Here is a 13,519-nt window from a genome sequence, read left to right on the forward strand (position 1 = left end):
TCAGGAGTTCCAGACTCCATGACAGGAACAGTTTAATTGAATCCATCCACTCTGGGCAGGTGACTGGAATAGCTGATTAAAACATAAATGCTGCTTTTAGGTTAAACCACAGAGGAACAACTTGGGATCAATCACGATTATTGAAGAATTCATTTTTATCATTTAGGTAAGAGAAAAGAAAAGGATAAGGAAAGAAAAGAGAAGAGAGACAAAGATCACTACAAGCCAAAACAGAAGAAGAAGAAGAAAAAGAAAAAGAAATCTAAGCAGCATGGTAAGTGTGGTAAAGGGGTCATTCCTACTTTTTAGAATTCTAAGATTCTTTCAGCTCTCCTCTTTTCTTTTACCAAAATAGAGATATGACACGATCCCTCCAAGTTCTTGAGAAATGAGAAGTTCCTGAAGCTTTCCATTGTTTTGCTAATTTCAAAAACATACAACTCTGTTTTACTATGGGTTATAAATTGATCTTTGCAATTGATTAGAGACTTTCCTTTCCAGCACTATGGTGGGCTGGATATTTTGACCAGGCACACTTCAGCACACTGAAGGAATTCATCTAGAATTATATACCCCCTTAAAATTAGCTTTCAAGAATGAGGGCAAAATAAGGTATTTTTAGAAAAATTTTGAAAAACCAAAGGAGTTTGCGATGAACATTCCATCTCTAAAGGAGAGTCTAAAAGATGTATTTTGAAGGCAGAAGGAAAATGACCACAAAAGGAAGATTTTGAGATGCCAGAAGAAATGATGAACAAAAAAGTACATATGTGGGCAATTCTAAACAGACATTGAAGATATAAAACACTTTGGTTTGTGGGGACAAACAAAACAAAACAAAATGATATAGAGCCAGAAATATGTAATAATAATAATAATAATAGTTTGTAAATTGAGAGAGGCATACTTGGATTTAAGCGTTTTTGAGCTCCTTGTATTATTTTGACAGAGTGAAAGAAATTTGTTGATTTTTAATGATTAGTTAAAACTTCATGTTAAAATTTCTAACATGAATACTGAAAGAATAGAAGCATAGGGTATAATTTCCAAAATAGAGGTGAAAAAAAATTGTAATGAAAAAGATGGCAATAAAAGGAGAGAAAAACATAGAAAAAGGAGAAAATACAAATTATAAAATATTAAATCCAAATATATTGGTAATTATAGCTATATGAGAGAATATTATAATTTATTTTTAAAAGTCCAGCTCTTGTTGTTTATAAGAGAGATAAGTAAAATATAAGGATAGAGAGGACGGAGAAATGCTGAAAATAAACGGATGGAAAAGAATAGTGTAGGTACATCTAACCAGAAGAAAAGCTAAAAGAGATATATTAATATCAGACAAAATGGTCATTAAGAAAACGGAAACCTAGAGATAGGAAGCTACCATATAATGACAGAAGGTTCAGCTTACGGTGTATCTTCTGAAATATAAAAATTCTAAATTTTATAACTGAATATCAATCATATCTTTCTTAGTAATTAATGGATTAAGAAAAGAATAAAAACCTAAAATGTATTCTGTGAAGTTAAGGAAAGTATCAACAGCATAGTTGATTCAGTAGACCTATAAAAACACTGTACTCAGCAGCTGCAGAGTGCACACTTTCCTCAGACACAGGCATTTATTAAAATTGACCACATGCTCCAGTTTTAAGCAAATCTCAATACATTTTAGAGACTGGTATAATATAGATCATGATTTCTGACCACAATATGATTAACTAGAAATCAGTATCAAAAAGATAAGCAGAGAAGTCCCATATGTTTAAATATTAAGTAACACACTTCTAACATAATTTATGAGTCAAAGAAAAGTAAAACAATTATTAAGAACCTTAAAGATGATGAAAATATTATACATCAAAACTTGTGGGAGAGGATTTCTTCTCCAATTCTTCCCACTGCCCATTCAAATCTAAACTTGAGGCTCTTGCCCCCCCCACTGGCTAGCATCACTTTCACCATGGCCCTCAGAGATGCTGACATGCAAAAGCAGATTATACACATGATGGCTTTCATTGAACAAAAAAGCTAATGAGAAAGCAGAAGAAATAGGTACGAAGGCAGAAGAAGAGTTTAACATTGAGAAGAGTTGTCTTGTGCAAACCCAAAGACTGAAGATTATGGATTACTATGAGAAGAAAGAAAAGCACAAAGTTCTCAGAGCCAGAGATGACCTTATCACAGACCTGCTAAATGAAGCAAAGCAGAGACTCAACAAGATGGGAAAAGATAAAACCAGGTACCAAGAGCTGCTGGATGGACTGGTCCTCCAGGGTTTGTACCTGTGCCAGTTTGAATGTATTATGTCCCCCAAAACTCCATTATCTTTGATGTAATCTTGTGTGGACAGGGGCATCAGTGTTTATTAGATTATAATTCTTTGAGTGTTTCCATGGAGATGTGCCCCACCTAACTGTGGGTGATGACTTTGATTGGATAATTTCCATGGAGGTGTTATCCCACTTATTCAGGGTGGGTCTAAATTAGTTCTCGGAGCATTATATAAGCTCAGACAGAAAGAGTGAGCTCGCTAGAGCCAAGAGGGACACTTTTAAGTATGCACAGTAGCTGAGAGAGTAGCTGCAGATGAGAGACAGTTTGAAGACAGCTGTTGAAAGCAGACTCTTGCTCTGAAGAAGCTAAGAGAGGACAAACACCCTAAGAGCAACTAAGAGTGACATTTTTGAGGAACTACAGCCTAGAGAGGAATATCCTAGGAGAAAGCCATTTTGAAACCAGAGCTTTGGAGCAGACACCAGCCACGTGCCTTCCCATCTAGCAGAGGTTTTCCGGACACCATTGGCCATCCTCTGGTGAACGTATCCGATTGCTGATTTGTTACCTTGGACACTTTATGGCCTTAAGACTGTAACTGTGTAACCAAATAAACCCCCTTTATAAAAGCCGATCCGTTTCTGGTGTTTTGCCTTCTGGCAGCATTAGCAAACTAGTACAGTACCAGTTGCTGGAGCCCCGAATGATTATTCATTGCAGGAAACAGGATTTCCTCTGGTAAAGGCAACCGTGCAGAAAGTGATTCCTATGTTCAAAATTGCCACCAAAAAAGATGTTGATGTCCATATGATCAGGAGGCCTACCTGCCTGAGGATATACCTGGTGGTGTTGAGATCTATAGTGGAGATCATAAAGTAAAGGTTTCTAATACCCTAGAAAGCTGGCTGGATCACATAGCCCAGCAGATGATGCCAGAAGTATGGGAGCCTTGTTTGGTGTGAATGTCAACAGGAAATTTTTGGACTAAGCCTTTGGGAGGTGGAATTCATTCCTCTTCTGCTGCTATGATATGGAAGTTTCTTTGAAGAACCGCGATTATCTATGTAACCTCCTCTATGCTGTTCTAATACTGTTCTGTACTTATCAGTGGAATACCCTTCTGTAGTTAATGCCCTTGGCCTAATTGTTAACAGTGGGAGAAAGTTTCTCTTAAAATGATCAGGAGCCTACCTCCAGTTCATTTAAAAGTAATACGACTCTCAGTTGGTTTTGCAGTGTGAAGGTGAAGGGGTTAGATGATGGTGGCATGAATTTCCCTGTGTCTTCAGCTCTTCTCCATAATCCTTGTAATACAATCTAGAGAATGATGTGTCTGGTTTGCTCTGTCTTTTAGATCTACAATGCATGTGGGGCATGCATTCCTTCCAGCCATAGTAGCTTCATCGTTACCTGTTTGGGCCTAGCAATTTTCCTTATCTGTAAATGTGATTTAAAATCTAAGCCATGAAAATGCTTTGTTTATTAAAACAAAAGGTTTATGTTTATCTAATTGTTTTTTTTTTTTCTTTTCTTATTTTTTGTTTTTACAAGGCACTACAATTGGTTGAAAGAGTAAAGTTGTTATTTGAGGTCCCTAGAAAAGAGCCATTTTCTATTAGTCTGTCTTCTACAAAATTTTACAACTTTATTGAGAGAATAGTTTTATTAGCTTTACCACAGTCAGAAAAGAAAGGAATTCTAAGGAAGTTACTGTGTGCCAGGCCTAAATCTTTTCACACAGTCCTTTTCTTCCTCCCACTGCCCATTTATTTTACCCTCAGATGACTGGTTGATGCTGCCCAGGGTCTTGCAGCTGATAAAAGGCAGAGCTGGAGTTCTAACTCAATTCTGCCTGACTCTGTCTCATCTTAGTAAAGAAAGAGATCACTATTTTAGCACCATCCTCTTTCTCCTTAACCTGAGTTTTAGATGTTGTGGGGACTGATAAAAATAACTTCTGGAGAAGGTATTTTGTTCATAGGACTTGACCCCACTTGTGTGACATTTCTCTTCTCTAGAGCAGCCTTGTGGGGGAAGGAATTGAGGTGCATGAGAAAAATTCTGTCACAGCAAACTCGGTTCCTCAAGATGATGCAGTTATTATGCGACAGACTCAAGACTCAAAACCCATTGTCTCTTCTGCCCTCCCCTTTCACTTTTAAGGGTCCACCCAGATAATCCAGGATAATTTCCCTGTTTTAAGGTCAGCTGATTAGCAGCCTTAATCCCACCTGCAACCTTACTTCCCTTTGCTGTCACAGATTCCAGGTCTTAAGACATAGACACTTTGGGGGGCCATTATTCTGCCTACTACAACTACCAACTTCAAATGGATACTCAGTACTGACAAGTATTGTTACTACTCTTCTCTTGTAAACTTGCTTTCCTACTCTCTATCTTTCCTCACCTTTTTCACTCTTTTCCACCTCTTATTTATTCTCTTACCTTTCTCATTTGATTTCCTTTGCCTCATACTGAATTGAGGAACTGGAAGCCATCAAGTGGGAACCTGCTCATCTTCCATCCACCACATCTCTTCCGCATGCTTACCTGAATATGCCTGCTTTCTCCTCCTTTGCCTCTGTTAAAATGGAGGCAATATCTTTCCTTCTATTGTTAAAATATGGGCATTTCTCATCCCTTTCCCCTCCTGCATTTTAGATTGCTGTAGATGAAGGATAGGATCTTCCATCTTTAAAAAGCCCTTTTCTGAACCCACATTCCTTCTGTAATTTCTCTATCTCTCATTTAATCTCCAGCCCCATCTCAGAAGTTCTTATTTGTCACCCATTTGCTTAGGCCAGAAACCTGGAACTCAGCCTCGAGACACCATCTCAGCTCTGCGTATCTAGTCTCTAATATCTTTGTATCTACCTCTGAATTTTCATCTTGTCTGTCATCGTCCTAGTCCAAGCCACCATCACCTCTTGCCTGGACTACTGCTCTGGCCTCTGAACTAGTCTCCCCACTTCTACTTCTTCCTCCCTGCACTCCATCCTCCATTCCACTGCTTGTGTGATCTTTTAAAAATGCAATTAGAGAAATGTCAAATCCTGCTCCCCCTTACCTTTGAATAGTGTTTTATTGCATTTGTGATAAAACTTAAAAACAGTAATATCATTGACTTGATCTGGCTCCTGTTACTCCAGCGTCATATCTCCCTTACTTGCTGTGCTCCAGCTATACTGTCTTGTTGCTTGTCAAATGTGCCATCACTCATCTGCTTCAGAGCTTTCCCTCATGCCTGACATCATACCCTTCACTGCCCCCTACCTCCAGCCAGCTGTGTATGGTCTCTCCTCTTTCGTGCATCTCTGTGACTCATCCCTAGCTAAGCAGAACAGAACCTTGACCAGTTAATCTCATTCAGGGTTTTGTTGCTAAAGGTTTTATTGATCAAGTTATTACTATAATAATAGGCATGTTAGATATCATGAGAACCTCTTTATAAATTACAAACAAAAGTTAATTTACATCTTGCACATTTCACTGCAGACATAGTTGTGATTATAGTAGAAAAATAAAAATCTATTTTTCATTTCTGGACTACTTAGCAAAAGAGTTTATTGGTACCAGTTAGAACTTGGTGGATCCCTACTTTGTATATAACATCTGGAGTATATTTCCCAGGTGTTGTTGCCAGTTTATCAGATACATAAAGATCTAGCTGTTCATGGATGAGAAGAAAGTGGCAGCATGATTATTTTATGTATCCTGAAACATGACTTTCTCATTATTTTTGTAGTGACCTGTCTTGAGTACCTGAGATTTTATTAATATTTCTCTATGTATTTTATGTTGCAGATTATTCAGACTATGAAGACAGTTCTCTAGAATTTTTGGAAAGGTGCTCTTCTCCACTAACTCGATCTTCTGGGAGTTCTTTGGCTCTGCGAAGCATGTTTACGGAGAAAAATACAGCCTATCAGTACCCAAGGGCAATTTTGTCAGTTGATCTTAGTGGTGAAAGTATGTGTACCCATGTAATGCTTAAAAAAAGACTTAGATTCTTAAATGTGGAACTGAGAATAAAACATACTTGATTGAATGCCTGTCTCAGCCAGGCACACAGTTTAAAAAATTGTTACATAATTAATGTGAAAATCTCAACATTAGAAATGTAGGATACATTTTAATTTATATAATGTAAAACTGGCTTCTGTTCTTAGTGATAGGAGAGATGGCAAGGAAGCTTGTTTACTATATATCGGGTCCTCTGATACAGGTTTTACATATGTTTTCTTGTTTATTCCTCACTACCAACTTAAAAGTAGGTATTGTTATCCATATTTTGTAGCTGAACAGAGGCTAGTAATATAGTATTAGTATAGAACTAATTAGTATTAGAAAAAGCTCAAAGCAAGGTCTATTTTAACTCCAAACAAAATGCTTTTTCTACTAATCATTTATCATAGTCTTAAAAATGCACTTCAACTTCCTGATCACAAATTTGATCAGTGATTTGAACACAGTCAAACATTAGGCACCCTGCAGTAGATGGAAGTCCACCTCCGGGGGTGAAAAGAGCATTGGAGTTGAAATCTGACAAGAGTTTCTGCACATCCAGTCCTGAGAGTGGAACAGATTGAGGATCCCTGCCTTCCAAGATTCTAAGCACCGAGAGGAGAGACTCTCAGTGCTGGTTGGCAGCAGCTTGAGACTAGTGCTCTGACACAGGAGGGACCAGAGTCAGGGAATGAGGAAAAGGGTGGGTCTTCATCACACCTAAACACCCTTGGATATGAGTGAGCTTCTCCCTGTCCTCTCCTTTCTTCTCAGTGCCTGGATGTTAGATACTAGGTTATACTGTTTTCTTCTGCACTATTATGACCTGTTCCCTCCCAATCTTACTCCTTTCTAGCTCACTGTGGAGAAACAGATTTGTCCCTTTTACCATGAAACCAGTCCATGACACTTTTTAGATTTTAATAAATTAAAATTTGAGGGAGTAGAATGGAGGAAGGATTAAATAAATGCACCCCTCCTCCCGTACTGCTCTCTTTTCCAACAAACACAAGTCCTCCTTTTCCCATTTGGTCCAATGGTTCTTAATCCTAGTTGCATATTACAATTCCGGCTGTTATGTTTTTAAAATAAACCAATACAGTGTCCTACTGCAGAGCACAATTAAATGAGACTTTCTTGGGGTTGTGGAGGTGAATCCTAGGAGAAACAGCTGAGAGATTCTGTGGGGCAGCAGGGGATCGAGAGTCACAAAACAACACCCATACTGTGAGCCCTCAAGGTCTGAAGATGGTCTCTTGTTACAGGCTGACAAAAAATGGGAGTTTATATTTTGAGTTAGCAATGTGTATATATTATATTTGCTGGAACTATAACCTTTGAAAGAGGGGGAGAAAGAGTGTCATGGAAATGCACCCTCAATTCTGCCTTGTCTTTGCCTGGCCTTTATTTTATAAGGACTGAGCTAGGAGAAAGAAAATGGGTATTAATAAGAGTCAAATCTCTTAGGGTGGAGGTTCTCAAATGTTAGTGTGCAGCACACCTAAAGGGCTTGTTAGAAACACAGATTTCTGTGACTCAGCCTCAGAATTTCTCATTTCTGACAAGTTCCCATGTGATGCTGATGTTGCTGGTCTGGGAACCATACTTTGATAATAGGTGCCTTAGGAGATAGAAATGATAGTTAAGGTGGTAGCAGTTGAAGGTAACAGGTATTCCCTTGGCTACTCATTTGGAACCATTGTTTAGGTGGCAGTTCAAGGGTTAGAGAGAACTATTATTTGATTTTCTTATATAGCTTTCAACCCAGTGATCTCTTAGTGTCTAGAATTCAGCCTGATGTATGTTTATTGCTTGTGAGTTAGTTATTCAAACTGGATTTTCTGCCAATACCATAGATTTGCTTAACACCATACTCATCGGTTATTGTGGACTTGCAAGTATATGTGAGATATGCTCTAGTTCCTCTCAATGGTATTGTTTTAAATTAAATTCATTATTAAATGTTACCATTTCCATGTATTTAATACTTATATACTACTGCGACAGGATTTGAAGCTAGATCCATGATCTAGCCTGCCATTTTGAAACATAGCATTGTATCCAAGAAAGCCCAAGAGAAAAGGCTAATTTTGGATTTAAGTTAGCAAGATTATGAAAGGATGAAATTTCCAGTCTAGGTTTTCAAAACTAGTTGTAGTGTTAATGTTAGAAAGATTTTCCATATCTAATTGATTTACTTCTTGCTTCTTAAATCCTTGAGGTCTTTCTCTACCATTATCTCTACTGACCTTACTTTCGCCCAAATGTCCTAAGACACCTAAAAGAAGAAAACATGTATTTATTTTTCTTTAAATCATTAGCTTTTAATAAATCAAAACCAAACATTCAAAAACCTTGAGACAGGAAAAAAATTGAACAATTGGAAGCTGATAGAAGAAACATTAAATCATATGAACCATGTGAAATATTAGAATAGGTTGAATTCAGCCAAATTCCATCTGGTCTAAGTCTGAAAAGGAAATTTTCTCTTGCTTATTGAACCCTCCTTACCTCTTCTATGAACATTCTGCAGTGCTTGCTGTATCTGTTAGGTGTCATTCTAAGCACTGAGAAGGTGGCTTTCAGCAATGCAAAGCCCTTACTGTTAGATAAATTATAAGCTTCAGAATAGTTCTGAATATGACAGGAGGGCAGGATGGTGAAGTAGAAAGGGGCAGTCTGCGGTCAGAGGGCTCCACTGATGAGCCTCCACTTTTAGGAGCTTCCCAGCAGTTGTGCCGTCTTCTACCATGTATCATGTGAGCACTTAATTTCCCCAACATTTCTCCATCCAAACTATGGAAAACCTTCTTCAGTACAATGTACCTTACCTGTAATTGCTTTTTTCTTTTTGCCTTTGCCATTAATAAACATTTCCTTATATTAGTCAATTTTCCCCCTCAGTTGCAAGTTGAGTTGTGTTAAGCAAAAAGGTGCCAGCAAACAAAAACTGGCATTTAAATCGAGTTGTAGTGGTCATCCATACAATTTAGTTTCTGGAATAAGCCAAATTTTTTAAAAGGATTTTATCAAATTGAAATAAAAAATTCCTTAGGGAACTCATGATACCAGTTGGAGAAGCACTGATGAAATCTTTTAGAACACAGGCTTTAGAGTCAGGCAGTCCTTGTGTTCAGTCTGGCGTTACCACTACCTGGCTGCATTCAAGTGAGCAAGTTATATATCCAGGTGTAGAGGGCTTAGTGTAGTAGCTGGGGAATATTATTTCATGGTACTGATACTGTTAGTAGTAGTAGTATTGGTATTAGGCCTTAGACAAGCTCCTTAACTTCTCCTGTCTCTATAACACAAACAATAAAACCTGTTCTTACAACCCAGGATTTTTATGAAGCTCAGAAGAGATATTTGTGGAATCATTTGAAAACTATGCAAATTTAAATTAATATCAGAAATAACCATAACTTCTGTAGGCACCAAGACTATGGAATACTTTCTAAGTTACTTATAATATGAAATGCATTAAGACGTAAAGCTGTTAGAATTGCCTCAGCTTCAAAAATGAGGCAGATGCTTTATTACCATTTGTTTGCCCTCCTTTTTAAAATGTTTGATAGCTTATATTCATTTTTTCCTCAGTTCCTTTCTTCTTGGAAAATGGTATAAAATAAAATATGCTTTGATGTTTATTCTAGACTTATCAGACATGGAATTCCTAGATGATTCTTCAACGGAGAGTTTGCTTCTTAGTGGGGATGAGTACAATCAGGACTTTGATTCAACCAATTTTGAGGAATCTCAGGATGAAGATGATGATCTTGATGAAATTGTGCGATGTATTTGTGAAATGGATGAGGAGAACGGCTTTATGATTCAGGTAATTGGTCTTTTTCACAGTTCTGAATTATTTCAGGAGCTCAGCAAGTGTATCGTGGTTTTTGTTTTTTCATTTACTAACCATCCTGTTGAAGACATAGGTTTCTAGCCTATTACAATGTTTAATAAAAAACTGTAGTAATGATTTGGAAATCTCTTTATCCAATGAAGTAGACAATTTTCATATTTCAGGATCATATCCCTTTACCCTTAGAGTATTTAGTTGGAGCCTTTCAAAGCTGAAATTCTTTTCAGGAGCCGATAAGGTAGGTAAGCCTCCATGTTGAAGTATAGACCATAGCAACCTTTCTCTTAACTCCTGGTCTTGATCTATGTTGCTTAATTACATTATATAGTCACCCTTCAGTGAGCAGAAACTGAAACAGAAGCTTCCAGTATTCTCAAAGACTAAAGGAATACCTTGTTGCAAGGGTTTAATCATTACAAACAACCTCTTGCTCTAGAAGGGTTATCTTTAGGAAAAAAAAAAAGGGAAACATAACCCATATTTTTGATGGCATATGGAAGATTTGGAGATGTTAGCTACAGGAATGAAAAAAGAGAAAGTGCCTTTTGTTCTGTCTCTTTCAATGGATTGCTTAAATATAGGAACCAAAAAATTTATAGGTTTACCACTCAGGTTGTACTTTTAAGCAGTCATTACTACAAGCTACAAAAAAAATTTTTTTTAATTTCTGCACTTTAATATTAAAGTGATTTTTAGAAGTGTTAAGCATATGGTTTCCTAAAAATGGGAAATAGATGAGGGAGTTTTTTAAAGACTTTTTAAAGATTTAAGTGACTTGTCAGAACCCATTTTAATATTTGCAACAAATATGGACATTCTTGAACTAGTTGACTATTTCAGGGAAAAAAGTCATTAGAAGTCATGGCAAGCTTTTATTATGTGTGACAAGAATTCATCTGGTGGTAGCTGCAAGAGACCAAACCAGCTGGTATAAGGAAGGGGCTGTCTTTATTTCTAGTGAGTGCCCGTGGTCATTGTGAACACTGCTCTGTTTTCCGGCAGTGTGAGGAGTGCCTGTGCTGGCAGCACAGTGCGTGCATGGGGCTGCTGGAGGAGAGCATCCCAGAGCAATACATCTGCTACATTTGCAGAGACCCTCCTGGTAAGGCTTTTCTCACTTTGCTGATTGTAAGATGCATAAATAGCTTGTCACTTATTCCATATTATATCAGTTGTATAAAATGCTATTACTTCTTTGTCAGTCAGACTCTGCTTCTGTATTAAGATTTATATATATTTTCACTGTTATTTCACCGTTATCTATATTTTTCATATTAATTACTTAGATAAGAACTTGAGCATAAATTTATCAACAAAATTACTACTTTGGAAGTACTATACTTAGAAGCCCAGAGTTCTGACTTTTTCTTGGCAAAGAATTAGCCTCGTTGTGTACCTCTGTGCATTGATTTCTAGCCCGATTTATTTGTAGCTATTTGAGTGACCCAGTATTCTGAACTTGAACTTCTCCTATCATGGTTTTGAAAAAGTATCTAGCAGTGCTGTATATACAACTAATTTTAGAGCAGGATGGGGTCTTAGAAATTGTCTCGTCCATCCCTTTATTTTACTGACAAGGCAGCTAAGACACAGGAAGTCACATGCCTTGTGCAAAAGGATAGCACCAGGTGTGGCAGATGTCTTTGTACACCCGATCCATTGTACTTTCTACCTAGTGCCTTTCTCCATGTCAGAGGTTCTTTCAGTAACAAGTTCTGCATATTGTATACACTGTTAGCTTCTAAGGCATACATAGCAGACAGACAGGCATTAGGTATTCTCAGATGAAAGGATAGTGAAGGAACTGTGTGAGCAGCATTTATTGGATGCTTGCTGTTTGCCAGACATTGCCTTCAGCCATCTCATAGTATAGTATGGAGCACAGACAGGTAAGCAGCTAATCGTAACAGGATATAATTACCATTAACCACTGCTATATAGGATTCTGTAAGATCACAGACATGGGGATAGGGGGAGTCAGCTGTTCACTAACTGGAACTCTTTGTTTTATCTAATTCAAAACAAAGGTGAGAGAAATAATGGAACCCCAGTCTAGTTTCTCTCCAGCCCTTTTAACTTTTAGAGAGAGCAGATGACTGACACATAAAAGTAGAAAACAGTATACTTCGGCATGTGTCATCTGCCACTGTCCTCCTGCCTCATGGTGGCTGTTCTCACTGATGACAGGAGCTCCGAAGGTGTGGAGGAGCTCTTACAGTGCTGTGTCCTCAGTACACAGTCTCCTCCTTTTTAATCTGCTCTTAGTGCTAGAGCTTGCCTCGTTGAGTAACTTTAGTGGGGTAGAACTTGAAGGGAAATCAGAATTAGTGGAATCCTTTGTAACTTGAATATCCACTTTGTTTACAGGTCAGAGATGGAGTGCAAAATACCGTTATGATAGAGAATGGTTGAATAATGGGAGAATGTGTGGGTTATCATTTTTAAAAGAAAATTATTCTCATCTCAATGCCAAAAAGATAGTTTCCACCCATCATCTCCTTGCTGATGTCTATGGCATTACAGAAGTACTGCATGGCTTACAGCTGAAGATTGGAATACTAAAGTAAGTAATGATTGACAAAAGGAGGATCACATTAATAACAGTTTTAATCAAAATGAAGTTAATTTGCCTTTTGAAGATTCAGACCACCAGTTTGAAGGCTAAGAAAACAGATCTTTGAATAAAGCTTTTTTTTTTTTGCAATTTTATTGAGATATATTCACACACAGTCAAACCATCCAAAGTATACTATCAGTGGCTCACAGTATCATCACATAGTTGTGCATACATCCCATGATCAATTTTAGAACATTTTTGTCACTCCAGAAAAGAAATAAAAAGAAAAAAGAAAACCCAAATCCTCCCATACCCTCATTCCCCCCATCATTGACCCATAGAATTGGTGTGGTACATTTGTTACTGTTGATGAAAGAATATTAAACTATTAGTGTTAACTCTAGTCCATAGTTTGCAATAGGTACATTTTTTCCCTATACACCCTCTTATATTTTTTATATTTGTACAGTTAATCACAATCATAGTCTACCACAAGATTCACTGAGTTATACATTCCCATGTTTTAACCTCCAGCTTCCCTTCTAGTGACGTACGTTACTCTAAACTTCCCCTTTCTACCACATTCACACACAATTCAGTACTATTAATTATTCTCACAATAATGGACCTCTGTCACCTCTATCCAGTTTCAAATGTTTACGTTCAATCTAGTTGAACATTCTGCACTTACGAAGCAACCGCTCCCATTCTTTAGCCTCATTCTATATCCTGGTAACCTATATTCTATAGTTTATGTCTATGAGTTTACATATTATAATTAGTTCATATTGGTGAGATCACACAATATTTGT

General features: G+C 37.4%; 1 protein-coding gene and 1 pseudogene across 6 annotated transcripts in view; both read left to right on the forward strand.

Moving 5' to 3' along the window:
* Window positions 1–13,519, forward strand: part of PHF20L1 (PHD finger protein 20 like 1) — an 86,427-nt gene that overhangs the window by 51,680 nt on the left and 21,228 nt on the right. For all 6 annotated transcript variants that reach the window (XM_037803627.1, XM_037803626.1, XM_037803625.1 and 3 more), the window contains 5 exons: window positions 167–274; window positions 6,088–6,252; window positions 9,942–10,123; window positions 11,153–11,252; window positions 12,518–12,713. In XM_037803627.1, the coding sequence (XP_037659555.1) occupies window positions 167–274; window positions 6,088–6,252; window positions 9,942–10,123; window positions 11,153–11,252; window positions 12,518–12,713 (751 nt within the window). The remainder of the gene's footprint in view (window positions 1–166; window positions 275–6,087; window positions 6,253–9,941; window positions 10,124–11,152; window positions 11,253–12,517; window positions 12,714–13,519) is intronic.
* Window positions 1,697–3,403, forward strand: LOC119509646 (annotated as a pseudogene).

Source organism: Choloepus didactylus, chromosome 14 (genome assembly GCF_015220235.1).
Source record: "Choloepus didactylus isolate mChoDid1 chromosome 14, mChoDid1.pri, whole genome shotgun sequence".
In the NCBI taxonomy this organism is placed as follows: Eukaryota; Metazoa; Chordata; class Mammalia; order Pilosa; family Megalonychidae; genus Choloepus; species Choloepus didactylus.